This window comes from Cyprinodon tularosa, unplaced genomic scaffold, assembly GCF_016077235.1.
Source record: "Cyprinodon tularosa strain WSP-4 unplaced genomic scaffold, ASM1607723v1 ctg202, whole genome shotgun sequence".
NCBI lineage: Eukaryota > Metazoa > Chordata > Actinopteri > Cyprinodontiformes > Cyprinodontidae > Cyprinodon > Cyprinodon tularosa.
The window spans coordinates 80,841-100,816 of NW_024038744.1; the positions used below are offsets into that span (position 1 = coordinate 80,841).

Here is a 19,976-nt window from a genome sequence, read left to right on the forward strand (position 1 = left end):
TTTTCATATGAAAAGTAAAGTTGGTCATTTTGGCTCCTTTTAAGTCTGTCTGGTTAGCCTTTTTTTTAAGCAGAGGTTATACAGAAATCATAGCAAAGACTTAAAAATAAATTATTGACTGGATCTCAAGCAACCTCCATTATGTGCTCTTCCTCCTGGTTGTGGAGGAAATTTGCTCTCATCTGTGCAGATGTCTGTCTGCTCCTCACAGGTAAGAATTTTCTGAGGTCCTCTGATCAAGAGATGACTTAAAATAAGGAAACTTAACAGCTGTAGTCTGTCCTGGATTATATCTTAATACAGTCTCCAGCTGCAGACCACGCCTTTGATGTGAATGAACATATAACTATTTCAGACGATCAAGCAGAATTACATTCAAAACACACAAATCTAATGAATGATATAAATATATATGACATTAAATGTATAATTTAGTGCATTTCTCTGAAAATGTTTATGCAGGAATGTGAAAGGATTTTACATCACTTTTACTTCCATTGTGATTTTAAAATCAGCTGCTGGTTTGAAATTGGAATTGGGAAGGCCATAAAATAAGATTTTTTTTTATTATTCTTAGGCTACTTTATCATATACATATAGGCAAGTTTTTGTTGAAACTGAATGTTGGGTTGTTTATGTTTTTGTTTACAGTAGTCTGCAAAATGACCAGAAATAAAAATCTAAAATGTTCTCTTTTTTCGATCCTCTTAATTTCAGACACGAATAAACCGTTTTTAAAGGTCAATATTCCTAAAATGCACATTTCCTCCCGACCAAGTGATGCTTTGATCCTCAAAGCATGACATCATCGAGGGAGGCATCTCCCCAGCCTCTGTGCTGTTAGAGGGGCGTTCAGTAAATCAGCCACTGAATGCGGGGGATCCAAGCGTTGTTTTGTTTTGTTTCAGTCTATTTAAAACCACATGGAAAATTCAGGAATGAATGATGTTTCGCTGCGCCTCGGTGTTCAGTCATCTTCATCAGCGAGAAGAAGAAGACGAGTTTCTGCATGAACAGCCGGCGATCGTTTATCCCACACGGCCTCTGGCACGCAAACGCACCACCTGCTGTGGACGCCACCGGAGGAAAATGCGTTAAACAAAACAGATTCATAGACCTCTATTGCTCATATGAGACGTTTTTTTAATGGCTTTTACCAGCAGGACGACGTAAAGATTTCATCATAGCCCGGATAGATATGGCAGTCAGCACCACGGAGCCGATCTGTCAGCCTTGTATCTATCATGAGGATTTTAAAGGTAAGATTCTGTATTTTATTTAATTTCAGGATGATCTGTGGGAGGATTTAAAAATTTGTGTGTCAGAAGTTCTCTGTGCAGGCTTTGTCTGACCACTCCCCTCCTGTCATCATCATCATCAACCCCCCCTGGTGCATGCGTCCCAGACTGGCCTCTATGTGCAGCTTTGAATTGCATAAACAATAAATAAAATAATAATCAAAAAAAGGTGTTGATGTGGTGATGTATGGTGTGGTCAGTGGAGCTGCAGGTGAGACGACCTTTGATGCCTGTCCGACTAAGTCCTGAGCAGGTGGGGCTGGAGATGCTGTGCCTCTGTGGGCAACTGGACCTCCTCATCAGGGCGCAGATGCAACAGGTAGGTTGACCCCTGACCTCTTAATGCACAAAGGACACCAGAAATTTGAGGCCGATGTTTGTTTGTTTCTTTTTTTCTTCTGCATGGGGGCACTAAACTAAAGAATGAAACAGAGTGATAGTTAACTGAAAATTTAAATGAGCCAAAGAGCCACTTGCACCCATGAGCAACTAATATTTGGCAGATAAAAAGGCGTAAGACTGCAGTTGCTTAGGGGCCCCGTCACTGAAACCTGGTAGGCCCCCTACACAATTGTGGACTAGGATGTCTCTTTGCAGGTGTAGTGGTGCGAAGGATTCTTCTTTAATCCACCTGAGACTGGAGTAATTGACCAGACCTTATTTATACCCCATAGGGTGTTGTACTTCATATGGGACCCACCCAGATAATATTGCTTACGGGCCTATTGTTGTGTCAGGACGCCACTTAGTACAACTTACATGTTTTGTCAATATTCAAAAGAAACAAATAAAATGATAAAAATTTTCCAAGAGACTAATCACATTTGGTTTCCATGCCAGCACATATCACAATTAGAAACATTTAGTATTATTTCTTTAGTACAGGGGCCATCACAGGGTCCAGGGCCATTTGTACTGGCTGTCTAGAAGCAAACTGCTCAAAAGTGCAAACACTTGGGCGTGCAGGTGGAGCAGTAGTTAGTGTGCACGGCCCATGTAAAGAGGCCTTAGTCCTGCCACATGTCCCTCCCCCTCTCTCGTACCACCTTTCCTGTCAGCCTACTGTCAGAAAAATGAGCCATTAGGACCGTAAAAAGAAAAAAGATTTGCACACACCTCTCCTAAAAAAACCACAAGATTATTAAATGGTAAGAAGTGACACCATGGCTACATTTATTGTGGTAGATCCTGTAGAGCTAAACTGCAAAGCAGGTTGCAATTTTTTAAATTGTTTTTTATTTTATTTTTTTAGCTAACCTTGCATTGCATGAATATTTTGTTGAACCACATTTAACTCTTATTCGGAATCGTTTCCCAGTCTGCATAAAGGTTCTTTAAATAAATTATCAATGTCATATTAAAGATGGAACATGTTTTGTCTTGCTTTTTACTGTATATGCTCCTACGAGACTGTAGATCTTTCTTTTCAAGTCTACTGAAAGTTTCTAGGACATCAGCTGCAAATTTTGCAAACTCAAAATGGCATCTCTCAAACCTCCATCAGTAAAATCAGAGCTAATATGGTATCTATTTTGCTTATCCACTTTACAGTTCCAGGAGCAGTTAGGACAAGGCTGTAGCCCAGAGGAGTCGGACACCTTTCAGACTCAAGGTGTGAAGCCAACAAACTTTTGGGGTGGATTCTTCACTAAACTCTGTTGATTTGATGTTTTTTTTGTTTTTTTTCTTCTCCGTTAGGATCCGATATTCTTGACCAAATGCTGCAGTGCCTTGAACATCTACCAAAGCCTATGCCACAGTTAGAGGTATTACACCATATAGTGCTATATTCTTTTCTTTTTTTTCCTGGCTCATAATCAGTCCTCACATGTTTCCCCAGGACTACCTGGACATGGTGGGTCTGTCAGCCATGTTTCCTCGGGTAGAGGTCTTCCTTATTCAAGGCAGTCCTGTTGACATGCTGGACCGGCCCCTGATGGATGGTGAGGAATCCAGCTGAGAAAGCTTACGTCATTCCTTGCAAACTAAAACAAAGTGCTTGCTTTTATTTTTACACTCTATAGCAACATCTGTTATTACTATAACCTGTTATAGTAATAACAGATAATTAGGTTGATAACGTCTTAGAGCAAAAAAGAAAAATCACAATCTTTATTATTTTGGGTTGTTTTTAATATATATTATTCACTCTCCTTAATTTTGTTAACATTTTGTATTGGTAAACGTACATAAAAATACACTATTTTGTTTATTTTTTAAGAAACACCAACACAAACAGCGGATACATGCCAAGGGAAAGAAACCAACATGTGTGAAGCATGTTGGTGGCAGCATGATGCTGTGGGAATACAATTTGAGGATAATCATTGAGACGCTACAAAGACTTTGAAGTGGTAGAGATATTCACCTTTCAGCAGGACAACAACCCTGAATATTCAGGAAGAACCACAATGAACTGGTTTAGATCAAAACACATAGATCTTTCATTATAGAGCTGTCACAATCTGGAGCTAAATGGACTTGAAAGTTTGCGTTTTTTCAGATGTTCTCTATCCAGTCTGACTGAGCTTGAGCTTTTATAGTTCAGGGGTGCTAAATACAAATGCACATTGTTTTTTTTACAATTTGTGTTTGCATTTTTTTTTCTTTCAGCTACTTGGCAATCATGCACTATTCTGTGCTGGTTTAATTTAGAAAATGTGGATAGAAAACATTAAAAGAAGTGGTTACAACGTCACACAATGCAAAAAAAGTTTAGGTGGTTTAAATCTTTTTGCATACAGTTTCCTGTTTCCTGTCACAGGATACTTATTCCATGTCGCCAAACTGAATCAACTGGTGGTGCTGAGTCAGCAGCTGGAGGAGGACATCAGACACCTGGGTAGTCACAAATACATAGCTCACCAGCTCTCAGTCATATATGTAAGAAGGGTGAATCTATCCTCTGCTTTCATTTGGCTGCATCTATCCAGTCTTTTAAACTGCTCTGATTATCATTTAATATCTCGGTTGTGTTTCTCTTCTAAAGCAAGTCATCAGCTCTTTCAGGGGAATTAAGACCTTTTCAGAAATAAAGAAGAACATTGAGAGCAACTTCAAACAGATGAAGCAGTCTCTGGTGGTAGAGGAAGGCTGCAGGCATGAGCCTCAGCTGACAGCTCATTACATCAGCTGGTGAGTTGCAAACCTTAGCGCTGAGTTGAGACAACAGTGATTAATCCAGGGACAATCTGATTAAGAGGCCATGTTGTGTTCCTTCTTGTAGGATATTAGAAATAACTCAAAGCCTGACGTCGCTGGTTCTGTCACTGCCAGAGGAGCTGATGGAGGACCTTCATCAGGCCTGCAGCTTTGTGTCTCAGTTCTTATCCTGAACCAAAATCCTCTCCATAAAGGATCCTGCTTCAAAATCAACTGAACTGTCTTTGACATTATAAAGGTGCTATACCATTTGATTGAACTTGAGGATCAATGAACTGGATTATCTAGTTTATTCACAAATTAAGTTCAATTTGTGTCATTCTCAGGCTGGCTTTTGTTCGTACTTATGCTGAGTCAGTTATGGACTGAATAATGATAACGTGATGAAACTACGGTGGCTGAGAAGTGCAAAACACATTTACAATTCAAAAACACATTAACAAATAAAAAACAAAATAACATTTGAAGAAACAAAATTATATTTTATGAAACAAGTGTATTTTTGAAAAAAAAGTTTACATTTTTAAAAACACATTTACATTTTAGCAAACAAATTTACATTAACAAATAAACAAAATAACATTTGAAGAAACAAAATTATATTTTATGAAACAAATGTATTTTTGAAAAAAAAAAGTTTAAATTTTTAAAAACACATTTACATTTTAGGAAACAAATTCACATTTTAAATAAGTTAGATTTTAGGTGAGAGAAAGTTTCATTTTAGAGAAAAAAAATACATTATAGGGAAACAAATTTACATCTAAAAAAAAATTGACCGTTCGGAAACACTTGTACAAGTGCAAAGACAAAACTGCAAGTGGCAAAACACATTTACATAGCCAAAAACAAATTAACAAAAGACGGCTACACGGAAAGGGAATGTCCCAGTGGCCGGATGTGACGTCACGATTACCCTGACTTGTAGTACAAACAGCTCAATCTGTAGTCCTCCTGCTTCACGTGAAAAGTCAGCGGCGATTTTAGATGGAAAGAATTGCACTGAAGCTGTTTTTCTTAAGTTTATGCTAACCGAACAATGTTTTCAGCCAATTCACACCATTTTGTTCTTCGTGCGGACGGTCTCTGGAACTTTTACGGGACACGGTACAAGGTGGCAGGACCAAGCCGCAGGGCCGAGCTCAATTCGTGGCAGTGGCTGCGGCAGAGCCTGCCATCGGAGTGGCCGTTGTTGCCCGCTGCCGGCAGAGCCTGCCATCGGAGAGGCCGATGGTGGCCGCTGCCGGCAGAGCTTGCCATCGGAGAGGCCGATGGTGGCTGCTGCCGGCCGAGGCCACTTATTCGCAGATAAAGTACTCCGTTCCATCAAGTAAATGTGACATTATAAAAGTTTTAATGCAGTTTATTAAGCAATAACATCACAATAAAAAGAAACCCATAAAGAATACATTTTAATACAGGTTATTAAGCGATAACATCACAATATATAGCATATATATATATATATATATATATATATATATATATATATATATATATATATATATATATATATATATATAAATAAAACAATCTAGTTAGAAGTACTATAAATAAGGCATTTGCCGAAAAACGGCAGGAAAAATACCCAAAAAATAATTAAATACCAAAGAAAAGTTATTAAAAAACTACATGACAAAATAATAGTGGCTCCGGCCAGTAATACGCCCGGCCCTGCTGCTTGGTCCTGCCACCTGGTCCGTGTCCCGTAAAAGTTCCAGAGACCGTCAGCACGAAGAACAAAATGGTGTAAATTGGCTGAAAACATTGTTCGGTTAGCGTAAACTTAAGAAAAACAGCTTCAGTGCAATTCTTTCCATCTAAAATCGCCGCTGACTTTTCACGTGAAGCAGGAGGACTACAGATTGAGCTGTTTGTACTACAAGTCAGGGTAATCGTGACGTCACATCCGGCCACTGGGACATTCCCTTTCCGTGTAGCCGTCTTCTGTTAATTTGTTTTTGGCTATGTAAATGTGTTTTGCCACTTGCAGTTTTGTCTTTGCACTTGTACAAGTGTTTCCGAACGGTCAATTTTTTTTTAGATGTAAATTTGTTTCCCTATAATGTATTTTTTTTCTCTAAAATGAAACTTTCTCTCACCTAAAATCTAACTTATTTAAAATGTGAATTTGTTCCCTTAAATGTAAATGTGTTTTTAAAAATTTTAACTTTTTTTTTCAAAAATAAATTGTTTCATAAAATATAATTTTGTTTCTTCAAATGTTATTTTGTTTTTTATTTGTTAATGTGTTTTTGAATTGTAAATGTGTTTTTAAAAATTTAAACTTTTTTTTTCAAAAATACATTAGTTTCATAAAATATAATTTTGTTTCTTCAAATGTTATTTTGTTTATTTGTTAATGTAAATTTGTTTGCTAAAATGTAAATTTGTTTTTTAAAATTTAAACTTTTTTTTCAAAAATACATTTGTTTCACAAAATATAATTTTGTTTCTTCAAATGTTATTTTGTTTTTTATTTGTTAATGTGTTTTTGAATTGTAAATGTGTTTTGCACTTCTCAGCCACCGTATGAAACCCTCCTTGCACTACTGTAAATACAATTGTCATTTTCTTTTTAATAATGTGAAAAAAAAAATAAAGTCAAATAAAATTTGATGTGGTGTTTGCTCTGTTATGACAGGGAAACAATAGACAGACTGGATACATTACATATAAGGGATTTGGTGTACTGGAATGTATTAAACAACACAGTTCATACACTTACTAAGTGAACTTTTACACACGATTGAGTGATAATCTCTATTTGTATCTTATGTCTGTCTCTGGTCAGTTTTTTTTTTTATTTACTGCTATAAATTTGTTATGATCACCACAATCATTTCCATTTAATAATAAAAATTTAACTTTATTGATCTCACATAGGATAAATTTACCTCTGCATTTAACTCATCCCCTTGGGGAGCAGTGTGGGGTTAAGGGTCTTGCTCAGAGACCCAGAGTGGCAGTCTGTGGGATCAGGTTTCAAACTCACAACCTCAGGAATCACTAGACCACTTATCCACCACTCCCCACTTAATAATTTCTAAATAGTTCAAGCTTGGAAATACTCCAATCTGGCTGAATTAAAGTAGTTCTTCAAAAAAAAAAAAACGTTCAAAATTAGACCAATGGCGCCCCCTAGTGTTGGTAAGGTATACAATTAGGAAATTAATTTGAATCGAGTATTTAATTATTTAAATCGTGTTACTGTATTAGTAGAAACAGTAATGGTTATACAGGCTATATCACCAATAGTTTTCGGTGTGTTTTCTTGTAGATGTGCCGCCAGATGTGGCAGACAGAGACAAGGAAACCCAAACGGACAGAGGAAAGACCGAACCAGTCTGCTCTGCTGCCTGCCACAGCCGCAAGAGGAGGGACGTAAAAACATAGCGACGTTCCAGATCAGCCAATCAGATCTATCCATTCCAGTTTCTAGCCAATCAGCTTCGGTTAGGCTGTCCGATACCTTGATTGTGAGAGTTTGGGGCGACGACGGAGGAAATGAGAGGAAACCTTTGAAATGACAGTCTGCAGATAAAAACCGAAACAAAAATAACGAATAAATAAACCTATGAATCTGTGTAATGGAGGTAAGTAGGTTTTGAAGGTTTCAGAGTGACCAGTAGGTCACTGTATATGCGGCGGCAGGTTTTGTCGGGTAAAAAAGCTGCAGATATTTCTTTAAAATTCACGGATCACATGTTTTTTATGAAAAGCAAATCTAATATTAATTATGTTTTCCCATTTGTCGCATGTGGGATGTTTATATTTTTGTTAGGCAAATGAGACCAGATCAGATGTTTTAGGAGAGAGACAAAGTTAGAGCTGTTGTTATGGTTTACTAACGTGTGTTGTTGTTTGCACAAGCATCCAGTCAAAGCTCCCAAGGATGATGTCATATATAGTGAACCTGATGTGAAGATCTAAGGAGGAAATGATACCAGAATCTTCTGCTGCAGCTGCATCCAGGTCTTCAGATAGAAAGTAATGATATGTTTACTAAAACAGTGGAAGGCGTTTTGTTTAATGTGGATTAAAATGTCCTTCTGTAATCAAATGTGATGTTTTCTGTCTTTTTAGTGCAAACTCTCAGGTTGGGACTACCTCAGCTGGAGCTGTCAGTCACTCTGAAGATGAGTCAGGGAATGAGAACAGACGGAAGAGTGTGGTGGGTTACTTTTACTCATTCTCTGCATGCTGTTTTCCTGCAGAAAGTAAAACAATTAAAAGTGGAAAGTGTAGAGATGCTTTTATAGAAACATTTCCTCACAAAAAGGATCTTGGCAATTGAACTTTTTATAATTGCCACATTCCAACTACAGATTTAAATGACTTTTATTGGGATTTTTGTTGTAGATCAAAAGAAAGTGTTTTAAAGATTTCGAAAAATGTGCCCCAATTAAAAAAAGAAAAAAACAAAACTGAAACATTTTACATGCATTTGGATTAATCTCCTAAATATTTTGATGAAACACCTTTAGCTATAACTGCACTGCAGGTCATTTGTAGCCTGTAACATGTTACCACTATCTATCATAATTCATTAGATAAATTACTCACCAGCTGACTTTAGGATGCTATTAAGACCAACTGGTTGTTTTTATTTTTAGGGGTATCAAATTAAAGCTACACTATTCAGATTTTACTGAAGTTTAGTTCGAAATGACAAACATAATAATTGAACTTTATTGATCTCACACAGGAGAAATTTACCTCTGCATTTAACCCATCCCCTTGGGAAGCAGTGGGCTGCCATCGTGCGGCGCTCAGGGAGCAATCAGGGGTTAAAGGTCTTGCTCAGAGACCCATTATAAGCTCTGTGCTCTAACCACTAGTCTACCACTTTGTTTCACTATTGTGTACAGCCCTAGACTTGAACTTGTTGATCAAACACAGTTTGGTGTTTTCCCTAATTGTGTTACACTGTATTCTGTGACCTATCTCAAGCTCTATTGCGGATTCTCCTCACCAGCCTGCTGTATCTACTAACACTTATGTCACAGGATTATTACCTATGCCCAATGACACAAAACTCATACCTAAAAAAATCTGTGGTAAAGTACATGTATGGGGGCACAGAATATGGTGTAACGCCGGCACCCCTCAGGGCTGTGTCCTCTGCTCCTTGTTTTTTATTATGTGCACAAAGTCAACCTGGTATTTTCTTATGTAGTCATAAATAAATTGTTTTAAGATTTATGTATATATTTAGCATCCCTTTTTTTTTTTTCCATTTCTTGGTTATGTACAAGACTTTCACTTTTGGTGGAACAGAGACAGGAGTGGTGTTAACATGGCAAGCTAATGTTTTGCTTTTCTGGAACAAAGAGTCCACATGAGAAAAACCAAACCACAATCGCACTCCAGATTTTCCAACAGGTTTTAATTGAATCCCAACATGTTTTAATATTTTACTCCTTTAAGGAGTAGAATAATTTGAATGTTGTTAAAATCCTTGGAGCAAACAGGATGAGCTCCTTATGCAACCGGAGCTGTCCAAAAGACCAGATATTGGCAAAACGAGGTCAAGATAAAGAGATTTTAAAATGTAATGAGGTTTAACTGGTAAATTAAATGCTTGCACTCTCATTTTAAAATAATATTTGTAAATATCTGGATATTTTTATGCATTTTCATAATTTCTTAAAATCATCAAATTCTGAAGGTATTCCTCTGTAAGTTTGTGAACTAAAAGGCTTTATGACTTTCAAGAAATTCATTTTTCTTGCTGATAATATGAAAATCTAATTATGCAGAGAAGAAGAAAAAGAGCGTGCAGTGTCTCGGAGAATGTCAAACACAAAAGAGCCAGAGCAAGCGGCAGCAGGGTTAGAAAGGCACAGGATAAACATGCCAAAGAGGAGCAGGTGGAGGCGGTCACCCTGTTTGAAGTCATCACCATGGGCAAGAGTGCCATAGAGGTAAGACAGCTAATTGGCATACCATACAGGTAGACACCCTAAGCTGGTACTTATGTTGCCTTTATTACATATGAAAAGTTAGAAAGTAATCACGCAAGTGGGCTAGAAACGTCTTTTTATTGCACTGAAATGAGATTGATTTCAAATCAATATGGATGTTTGTAAAAAGTAATTGGCCCTAATAGTCATTCCTGCCATCGAGAATTTCTGGTAACTGGAAAAAAAATCATTTACATAATCTTGGGGGGATTTTGGATCTTTTTTTTCTTTGAAGAACTACTTTAATTTAGCCAGATTGGAGCCTAAAATATTGAAGATTTTGTCGCTCCATCTATCAAGTCTAGACCTTGACAAGGCCCTCCAAAATCCTTATTTACTGTTTCCCTGTTCATAATCTGAAGTAACCCAGGTTCTAAATCCCCAATGCAGCCCAAGACCAACATGTCTAAACACATGCGTGATGTTATTCTTCTAAGAAAAATAATGTTTTTTGTATTTTTATCATTTTTTTTCTCTCTTAATGCATCAAGGACACTGAACTGACTCAAGTAAAGTCTGCGGTGCTTTAAATGTTATGATGTGCTCTTTTGAAGGACCACTGCTGTTTCATCTTATCTCCATTGGTTGATAATAACTCCTGCTGTGATTTGCTGGAATCCCAAACAAATAGAAATAGCTTTTTTAGCCCTTTCTAGCTTAGCCAAGGGGGGTAATTACATTTTTATCTTGGTTCAGGTTGGTTTAGAAAGTTTTTTTTTCTTTAATAATTGCAATTATCCTTTGAAAACCTTTATTTATTCACCATTAGTTTGATGCTCTGAATCATTAATGCATGACAGAAAAGCAACACTGAAAGATATCTGAGGGCAAATATTTGCTTACAGAACTAAACACGAAAAAGTCTGATTGGTGTGAAATGATTAACAGGAAATACATCTAGGACCCAAAGTTCTTTCTAAATAAAATTAAATATTAGATCAAGGTTCAAACAAGAATATGCATTAGATAGGTGAATTCTCTTATTGGTATTTGTCGCCATCGTAGGCCGTGATAGATGACTGGATTGAAGCGTACGGAGCGGACAGAGACTCCTCTCTACTAGATCTCATCAGCTTCTTCATCCAGTGCTGTGGATGCAAAGGCAAGCAAGGCTGACAAATATGCACATCTTTATCCTCCACCCAGTATCCTGACATAATAAACCAGTTTTTTTGTGTGTGTCCTGTTGTTCTTGGATCTTCTCTAGGAGTGGTGACAGCAGAGATGTGCCACAATAAAGAGGATAAAGATGTGAAGAGTAAGATGGTCGAGGAACTGGATGAGGTATATCCTTTTTATTCTAGGTATATTAATTGTGTAAAGACAGGAATGTTTTAATGCACTGGCTTAAATGCATATGGATGCATGTGTGTTTCAGGGTGCTGGTCTGCAGTACAAGCGTTTTCTTGCTTTTCCATGGATCCTGACAGTCACCTGGCCAATGGATGCAGTCAGTACATGCTTTCTTTCTGAAGCAGATTATGTATTTATCGTTTCTGATATCTTGAGGACTTCAAAAGCTTTTTGCATCTTCTGTGATATGCATTTTTATTAACTTGTAATAAACTTTATGTATATAGATTCTCTGCTGTCATTACTGCATTGGCTGAAGCAATCGGCTACACATAGGAAGAGGAAGCTTTAGGGTCTGTGAACAAGATGAAAGAGAAAACGGGAGATAGGGATTTTTTTTTTTTTTAATAAAGAGATAAAAAGATTCACATTTTTTTGTTATTTACAAAAAGAAATGTAAAAAAAAAGGACAAAATATCCCTAAAGATGCCTATATTAGGCTCTTTTGTTAAACCAAAGCAGGACCTTAAATTGTCAGACTGCAGAGGTGATTCTACAATCAGAGGTTTAGGGGTGCAGAGAAAGCTTTCTGACAAGGCAAAATACATTTCACTGTTTTCTACAAATTTTTAAAGCTTACTGACTCCATCATTCACTAATGTATCGTATCTGAGACTTTTGCCAAATACCAAACGAGTAAAGCAGAAAGTGGCAATTATTTAAGAATATTCCAGTCATTTAAAGCTTTTGAACCAGTTTTCATGAAAGGCTCTCTATTGTTGGCCAAACTGAGTGAGTGGGAACTAGAAACTAGTGCTAACTGTTTAGGACCAGCAGTCTTATCCCCTAAGTCTGTGCATACACTGTACGTGTTTTTTCACACTAAGCATGCTTGTTGCGACAGTGGAGAGGAAAAACTCCCTTTAAACAGGAAGAAACCTCCAGTAGAACCAGGGTCAGTGTGAGCGGCCATCTGCTGAGGCCGACTGGGGTTCAAGGAGACAGAAGCAGAGATACAAAAAGTAACTGTAAAAGGCGGCCCCGTCCAGGAAACACACAGCCAGGCAGATGAGCTCCGATCCAGCCCCCATGTCCAGCCAGTCACAGTCAGAGAAACAGAACTACACTGAAAAGCAGGGCGAGCTCAAACATCTATAAACAAAGGTGTTGATGGCAGCAGCACAGTTGATATTTCTCTCCAGGATGGTGTCACATCCACCTCCTGATCAGGAGTCTTAAGGTCGGGAAAAAATCAAACATGTTTGAAATTCAGTCGGCCGTAGTAAGGTGGAAATTTCTACCTCTAGTAGTTTTATGCCTCAGAGCCTTAATAGAATAATTTAGGTTTGAGTTAATGTTTAGACCTTATTTAATACAAAACAACTTTAACGTTCGTTGTGATGTAAAAATGTGATGTTTTATAAAAACATTACAGCCTAATGCATTTATTAAATAATATGGCTTTGGGGTTTCAGATAACTATTTAAAATTACATAAACATTTGATCTTTACTGTATTTACTTTATTGTTGCTCTGCATCAGGCTTCAAATGGGTCAATCAATCAATCAATGCTTATTTTTAAAGCATTCTGCACATTTAAAGTGAGAAAAATACTGAAGCTATTTATGAATTTAGATTAAACACGTTAAAAACGCTCAATAGAAACTAACACAAAACAATGAGTAGCCTAATATTTAAAACGAAAGAACAGTTAAAAGCTATAGAAACAGTGACTGAAAATTATTTACAGGAATTGGAAAAATAATCACATGATAATCTTAAAAAAAAAAAAAAAGTAAAAATTTTGTATAATTAAGTAGAGTTACGCTTAATGTTCAGTAACTGATCCGCTGCTTCTGTTCCCCTCTCCACTGCAGGATTGTGCGGATTATCCTCTCGCGCAGTCCGGACCGCCTGGTCGCTGGTTTCACTCCGAGCTCTGTGACTTTGTGTCGGTGCTGGTGGCTCGGTGTCAGCACAGCGTCCTTTTTGACAGCTACCTGATGAGCAGCCTCATCTCGCTGCTCACCGAGCTGTCGAACTCATTCATGAGGGCATTCAGACACACTTGCACCCTCGCAGGTAAGGGAGGCGATTCGTGTCAACACGGATATGGAAAACTAAGAGGGCCAAAAACATGGGAAATTTTGTGCCTCTGAATCATCTTTGTTATGTTAAAGGGTCATTTATGCCCTGTTTGTGCAGACACTAAATTCATATCTGCATGTTTCTCAAAAAACAATATGCTCTGACTGAATGGATGTTTGAATTAAATGCAAACGAAGCCTCAAAAGAACAGCTGTTTTTGGTCCATCTGGCTTTCCATACACATATGCTTCAATCATAGTGAGAAAATATAACATGGACTCTGGCTTTTTATCTGGACGTGTGTCACAAGCTGTGAAGTTGCTGAGCTCTCTGCTCACTGTCGCCCTGAGCCTGAGTGTTGGGGTTGAGAACAGTCAGAAGCTGTACGACGTGCAGAGGACAAAGACAGCAAGACAGAAGAGCTCTCAGCAGCTGGAAAGAATACAGAAGAAGATCTCTGAGGTAGGTGATCTTTATTTTTTCATTTGTGTGAAGGAATCAAACTTTAATGCCTGCCCTGTGTCCTCTGATGCTCTTCAAAAGTTGCAGGAAAAGAAAACGGAGGTTGAGAGCATGATGGACATCCTCTTCAAAGGAGTTTTTCTTAAAAGATATCGGTACACAACACTTCATACATTGCTGTAACTTTTTTCTTCTTCTTTTGAACGATCTACTTTTCTTATATAAAGAGTACTCTTCTTCTTTTAAATATATTTGTGTTTTTGTGCAGGGACATTCTTCCAGATATCCGCTCTGTCTGCATGGAGGAGTTAGGCTTGTGGATGAAGCTCTACAGTTCTGCATTCCTCAATGACAGTTACCTCAAATACATGGGCTGGATGATGCATGATAAGGTCAGCTGCTTTGTTTTTAAACTTTCATAGGAAAGTCCTAAACTTAGTAGATTGTATGATACTGAAAACCAGCTGACACTCTTTATACGTCACCTTTCAGGTCCCTGATGTGCGTCTCAAGTGTGTGTTAGCTCTGCAGGGTCTGTTCAGTGATCCTGTCCTCCTCCCCAAACTAGATCTATTTACCAGTCGATTTAAGGTAAACAAGCTCCCAGTTTAAGCCTTCATCTCTTCCTTATGGCTTGTGAATGTTTGTAACCCGTCTGTAACTGATTTAGAGGTTTTAATTCCATTTGTTACTTTGTTTGTTGGAGTGATTTATGATTTTTATCTTTATCGAGCTAAATAATTTTCCTTAATTACTGAATTACCTATTAACTTATCTTATATTTCCCGGCATAAGGTAATCACTTCTCTAGAAAGTGTAGTAGGAAAAAAGTATTCAACTATTCACCCTAGTTAAATAAATGGAGATCAATGGATTTCACTCAGTCGGCATTTGATTCGTAAGATTTTTGCAAAGAGAGAACAGTTCATCATACAGGCCTTATGGCACTGCATTCTGCCCAGTTCTGCCTGAGCAACGTTCATCCCCCTTACTTACAACAATGGAAAGTAGTCAGAGTCAAAACAAATTACAGACACTTTGGTTAACAGTAATGTTATTGATAAACCTTGAGAAAGAATCTGGTTTGTTATGGGAAGAAGCTGTGTCTGGTCTACAAACATCCTCTCGCAGAGAATTGGGTGGCCTTGCATGTGAAAGAGACTGAGTGAAAACTTTTATAGTGAGTAAATAGGACAAATTAATATATGAAATAAGAGAAATCTAAATTTTCTGACAAGAAAGGTTTTAGAGAAGTGTTAAATAAGTAATCAGATGATCAGATAGTGATATGAAGACCAAAGAAGACAGCAGACGGGTCAGGGAAAAGTTTTTGGAGAAAATTAAACCAGGCAAAGTTACAGCAGAAAATCAACAAAATAAGGTTTGGACCGATAGCAGAACTCTGTTAAGTACATCATGCAAAACTGCAACAGAAACAAATAAGAGCCTACCAAAAACTTACAGGGTGAGCAAGGAGAACATTGTTAGAGATTGGAATAAATCTTTAATGTCGTCCCGAATGGAATGAAACCAAGAAGCCCATGTTAACTTTGGAGGAGCTGCAGTGATTGGCAGCTCAGCTTGTTTAACAACAAAAACTATTCATCATAAACTCCTACTGAACTGGTTTAAACCACTCTCTGGAACATTTAGGGGTGCTCGATCTACAACTTCCAGGTTTAGCTCCCTTGAAAGCAATCGCTGTCACAAAATTAACCAGTTCAGGAATCTGATAGCGGGCCATGTTTTTCTGGGCCACATTCAGGTGTATAGATTAATTCCTTCATTTACAACCAAACATCTGATCAATGAAATATAACACCTGTTTGTTGGCCTACAGTAACTTTAAGCTTAATTAGCTTTTGTGTTTAAGGGAAACACAGGCTGCTGTAAACCGGCGCTCTGGGTCACATGACTCATTGTCGGCTGGATTGACGGATCTGATCGCCGACATCAATTATCAGTTTGCACTAAGTGCTGCATATTGATCTAAAAATATATATTTAATTTATCTCAAATTGAGCTAATATCTGGGTTGAAGGTTACGCAGAAGAAAGCCTTTGTTGAAAGATGGTATAGAAGCCATTTTTACATACTTATGTCCTTTATAGACCAATAAAGATCCATGCCACACTTTTGAAATTTTGGTCATAGATTGAAAAATAATTTCTGCCACCTTCCACATCTTAGTTCTGCGTTAGTTTGCATCAGTCTGTCACATAAAATCTGCATAAAACAAATGTAAAAAAGTTTTAAGAGGTGTGAAGAGTTTAAGGTGGTAAAATTCTAGTATTCTTATTGAATCGTTTTTATAAAAAAAACAAAATCCTTTACAAATAGTTCTTAATAAAAGACTTGAAAGCTTCTGCCACTGTGTCCCAGAACCGTCTGGTCTCCATGGTGCTGGATAAGGACAACGAGGTTGCAGTGCAGACGATGAAACTATTGGTGCTAATCTCCAGGTGAGTTGTTTTTATGTTGATTAATTTTTTTTTTTTTTTTATTATTTTTCTTTATACTCCTATTCATTCCTCAGAGCTACAGATGATGTGCTCACTGCTGAGGACTACAAGCAGCTCCTTCAGGTTGTTTTCGCCTCTCATCGTCCTCTTGCTGCCACTGCAGGGGAGATGCTCTACTCAAGGTAAAAAACGCCTCAATCCCACTAAAAGAATAATAGAAGTGTTTTAGGAAAAAAAAAACTTCGTGTTTTTCAGGATTCTCAGTGCTGTAACTCCTACCTCTGATGATCAGGATGAAGGGAATGAAGAGGAACAAAGAATACAGATACTTAAAGCTTTACTGCAGTTTTATCAGGAGTCTGAGGTGAAAACCAGACTGGATGATTTTTAGAATCTACCATTATTATATTTAATATTTGATGGATGATTTAATTTATTTTGCCTGTTTATGTAAACCTAAAGCTCCACAAGCATGTTGTGTATCTGGTGGACAGCCTTTGGGACTGCGGTGCATCTCTGCTGAAAGACTGGCCGACACTCACAGCTGCACTGCTGCAGAGCTGCCCAGGTAGGAAAATAATGATATGTAGAGAAAAACAAAAACAAAGAAGCAGTTTCTGTGTTAGACAATAGTAAAATGTAAAATATGAAAGCTAATATATGAAAGTCATGGCTTTTCTAGCATTATGCATCAAAAACATAACATAACAAATTATGTATGCTATCATTACAGTTTAAACTTATTATTTTATATATTATAATATGTATATATATATATATAAATATTATTATATAAATACGCATTATTCATAGTTTGCATAGGTAGTTATTATTATAACATGTACTGTAGTCAGTAGAAACATGATGGTATTAGAATCTTGTGGCCTCTGCCATAAAGGGAAATAATTTGCCATGTGTTAGAAACTGTCAATTCATTAAACCACTAATTTATGGTGCATTCACTGACTGATCAAAAATGCAGCATAAAGCACAGAGCTATTGATTAAATTTGTTCAGCTTTTTAAAATTAATGCTGGCATGAAATACAAAAAGTCATACAAAGGGGTTAAGAACTTAATATAGTTTATAAATAAATTGTATATAATAGTAAAACTAGTTAAAATTTCAGTGACTGAAAAGGCCAAGATGCAGCCAATAGATCACATGAGCATGTTAAATAAAACCAGCTCAGTACAACTGGATGAAAATAAACTATATTTAACCGAGATAAGCTTAAATAAGTCAAAATAAGAAAAAATAACCTAAAATAAAAAGTTTATATTAAAACCTCTATATCAAAGTAAGAAAAGCTAAAATTGATGGATTAAAAATAAGATTAAATAGCTTAGGTAAGCTTAAATATAAGAAAAAGTAAGTTTTATTGAATTTAAATGAACAGAACTGAGGTAAGTTTAGGTAACAATAAAATAAATGAAGATAAGCTAAAGTAGGCTAAGCTAAGAACTATTACCGTATTTTCACGACCATAAGGCGCACCGTACTAAAAGGCGCAGTCTCAGTTATGTGTCCCATTTCTGTATTTAACACACACATAAGGCGCACCGGACTATAGGGCGCATTTTTTATATACAGGTACATGTCCTCTACTACCTTTAAATAGCTCTACTGCGTATTTTAAAAATACAGCGGGCCCAAAACTGAGTATGACTGTGCTTAATTCATGTATTTATTAGGGGTGTAAATCACATCCATCATGGCGATTCGATTCAGTATCGATTTCCTGATCCAACGATTCGATTATTTTCGATACTTAAGAATACCACGATTCGATTCGATTCGATTCGATTAATCGGTTAATTTTTTTTTTATTATTATTTATTTTAATTTTTTTTTTACACCTTACAGGCTAAACAAAGTTTCAAGTTTGAAATAAATCAATGAAAGCTGTAATATCATTATGCATTTTCTTTAGAAACAACAGCAAATAACAGAAGTAGAAAAGTTGCATCAAAAAATACTGCAAAAATACTGCACAATATCAGTGTAATGAGTTCAATGCAATACCTCGGCTCCAGAGAAACTGTCCAACATATTTTTTTAGAATGTAATAAATATATTCAGGAAAGAGAGATGTTGTGTAGAGAGTTAGACAGGAATAAAAATAAACTACATATAAGGGAATTGTTTCAAAGGTCATCTGGGGATGTAGTTTTTGGGGGTATTTTTAATTTTCTAAGAAGAACGGGTATTTTAGGGAGAATATAATAGTTTGTCTGGTCCATACTCCATTCTGGAAGGTGGCGGTAATGCAGCTATAAGTTGTTTGCCAATCGCCATTAAAAAAAAGAAGAAGAAGAAGGCTCCAGAGTGTTGACGTCACCGCCCCTTGAGAGACGCTCCGCTGCTCCTCTCCCAGATTGTAGCTGACCGCAAACAGTGCACCAGACAGGAGGCCGGCTAGTTTTGTTTTTATGACCGAAATTGCGGAAAACAACTCGTGAAGTTTGACCCGCTAGAAGAGCGAGGTGCGCTAGAACACTGGGAGCCTTTTTCCAGCTGAATCTCCGCTCTTTTTGCCCCATTGTCCCTCCGTCGTCGGACTAAACTCGCCCCCACTTCCTCATCGCCTCGGCCGTATCTAGACCCACAGCGTGTAGCCCAGACCACGCTTCAATACTGAGCATAATTTAAAAATGTCTGTGTGAAGCTTGCTGCAACAAACTGCTGTAAGAGTATAACCAGGAAGCGCGGTAGGAGGGGAAAATAGGTTTAGCGCCACCGCAGCACGGGAGGAAGAATTACGCCCAGGAGCAAATGGATAAAAATAGACCGGAGGAAAAAAAAAAAACATTAATCGATTATCTTGCGGACGTGTCGATGCATCGGATCGTCGGCTTTTGGATCGATGCATCGATACAAAACGATTATTATTTACACCCCTAGTATTTATTACAAATTAATCAAACCTGCGTGCTGGCCATGAGACAGACACATCGCAGATGACACAGCGCTGTGATTACTCCTAAATTAACTTAAAATCCTGAAACCTGCCGACGGAATATGTTCGCTTTTATTGCCGGTATCCTGGTGCCTGCACTGTAAATTATTTAGATGAAAAACACCTGCCAGCCGCCGTGTGAGGCTGCTGTTGAAGGGATTTACTGTCGGTGTACCGCTGGTATGTGGGGGTCTGAGCGCCTCCGACAGAAATAGATAATCTGGATGAACTGACTGCAATTAAGTTTTCAGGTGGCCTTTCTCACTTAAAAACATATTAAAACTA

At 37.4% G+C, this 19,976-nt stretch overlaps 2 protein-coding genes across 4 annotated transcripts in view; both read left to right on the forward strand.

Moving 5' to 3' along the window:
- Positions 1 to 818: 818 nt before the first annotated feature.
- On the forward strand, positions 819 to 4,843 carry si:ch211-218d20.15. 2 transcript variants are annotated; one of them, XM_038284790.1, is made up of 8 exons: positions 819 to 1,259; positions 1,468 to 1,617; positions 2,850 to 2,910; positions 2,997 to 3,064; positions 3,139 to 3,241; positions 4,063 to 4,181; positions 4,288 to 4,433; positions 4,525 to 4,843. In XM_038284790.1, exons 2-8 carry the CDS (start codon positions 1,486 to 1,488, stop codon positions 4,631 to 4,633), a joined length of 738 nt encoding a protein of 245 aa, XP_038140718.1. In that variant the 5' UTR covers positions 819 to 1,259; positions 1,468 to 1,485; the 3' UTR covers positions 4,634 to 4,843. The 2 variants fall into 2 exon arrangements, with proteins under 2 accessions (XP_038140718.1, XP_038140717.1); XM_038284789.1 differs by having other exon boundaries at positions 1,499 to 1,617.
- A 2,962-nt stretch (positions 4,844 to 7,805) lies between these two features.
- Positions 7,806 to 19,976, forward strand: part of si:ch211-269e2.1 (cohesin subunit SA-2) — a 30,206-nt gene continuing 18,035 nt past the window's right edge. Inside the window, exons 1-16 of one of the 2 annotated variants that reach the window (XM_038284784.1) lie at positions 7,806 to 8,056; positions 8,334 to 8,450; positions 8,547 to 8,634; positions 10,223 to 10,387; positions 11,432 to 11,528; positions 11,634 to 11,710; positions 11,805 to 11,876; positions 13,598 to 13,802; positions 14,119 to 14,270; positions 14,352 to 14,425; positions 14,539 to 14,662; positions 14,763 to 14,861; positions 16,653 to 16,732; positions 16,807 to 16,914; positions 16,988 to 17,096; positions 17,195 to 17,300. In XM_038284784.1, the coding sequence (XP_038140712.1) occupies positions 8,401 to 8,450; positions 8,547 to 8,634; positions 10,223 to 10,387; positions 11,432 to 11,528; positions 11,634 to 11,710; positions 11,805 to 11,876; positions 13,598 to 13,802; positions 14,119 to 14,270; positions 14,352 to 14,425; positions 14,539 to 14,662; positions 14,763 to 14,861; positions 16,653 to 16,732; positions 16,807 to 16,914; positions 16,988 to 17,096; positions 17,195 to 17,300 (1,606 nt within the window). In that variant the 5' untranslated portion in view covers positions 7,806 to 8,056; positions 8,334 to 8,400. The remainder of the gene's footprint in view (positions 8,057 to 8,333; positions 8,451 to 8,546; positions 8,635 to 10,222; positions 10,388 to 11,431; positions 11,529 to 11,633; positions 11,711 to 11,804; positions 11,877 to 13,597; positions 13,803 to 14,118; positions 14,271 to 14,351; positions 14,426 to 14,538; positions 14,663 to 14,762; positions 14,862 to 16,652; positions 16,733 to 16,806; positions 16,915 to 16,987; positions 17,097 to 17,194; positions 17,301 to 19,976) is intronic. The other variant, XM_038284781.1, reaches the window with a different exon arrangement.

Excerpts from the sequence above, each read along its gene's own strand:
- si:ch211-218d20.15 (XM_038284789.1), top strand. The coding sequence starts at position 1,199 with ATGGCAGTCAGCACCACGGAGCCGATCTGTCAGCCTTGTATCTATCAT. Across the intron at positions 1,260-1,498 it reads CTATCATGAGGATTTTAAAG|TGGAGCTGCAGGTGAGACGA; the intron begins GTAAGATTCTGT and ends TGGTGTGGTCAG. Across the intron at positions 2,911-2,996 it reads GGACACCTTTCAGACTCAAG|GATCCGATATTCTTGACCAA; the intron begins GTGTGAAGCCAA and ends CTTCTCCGTTAG.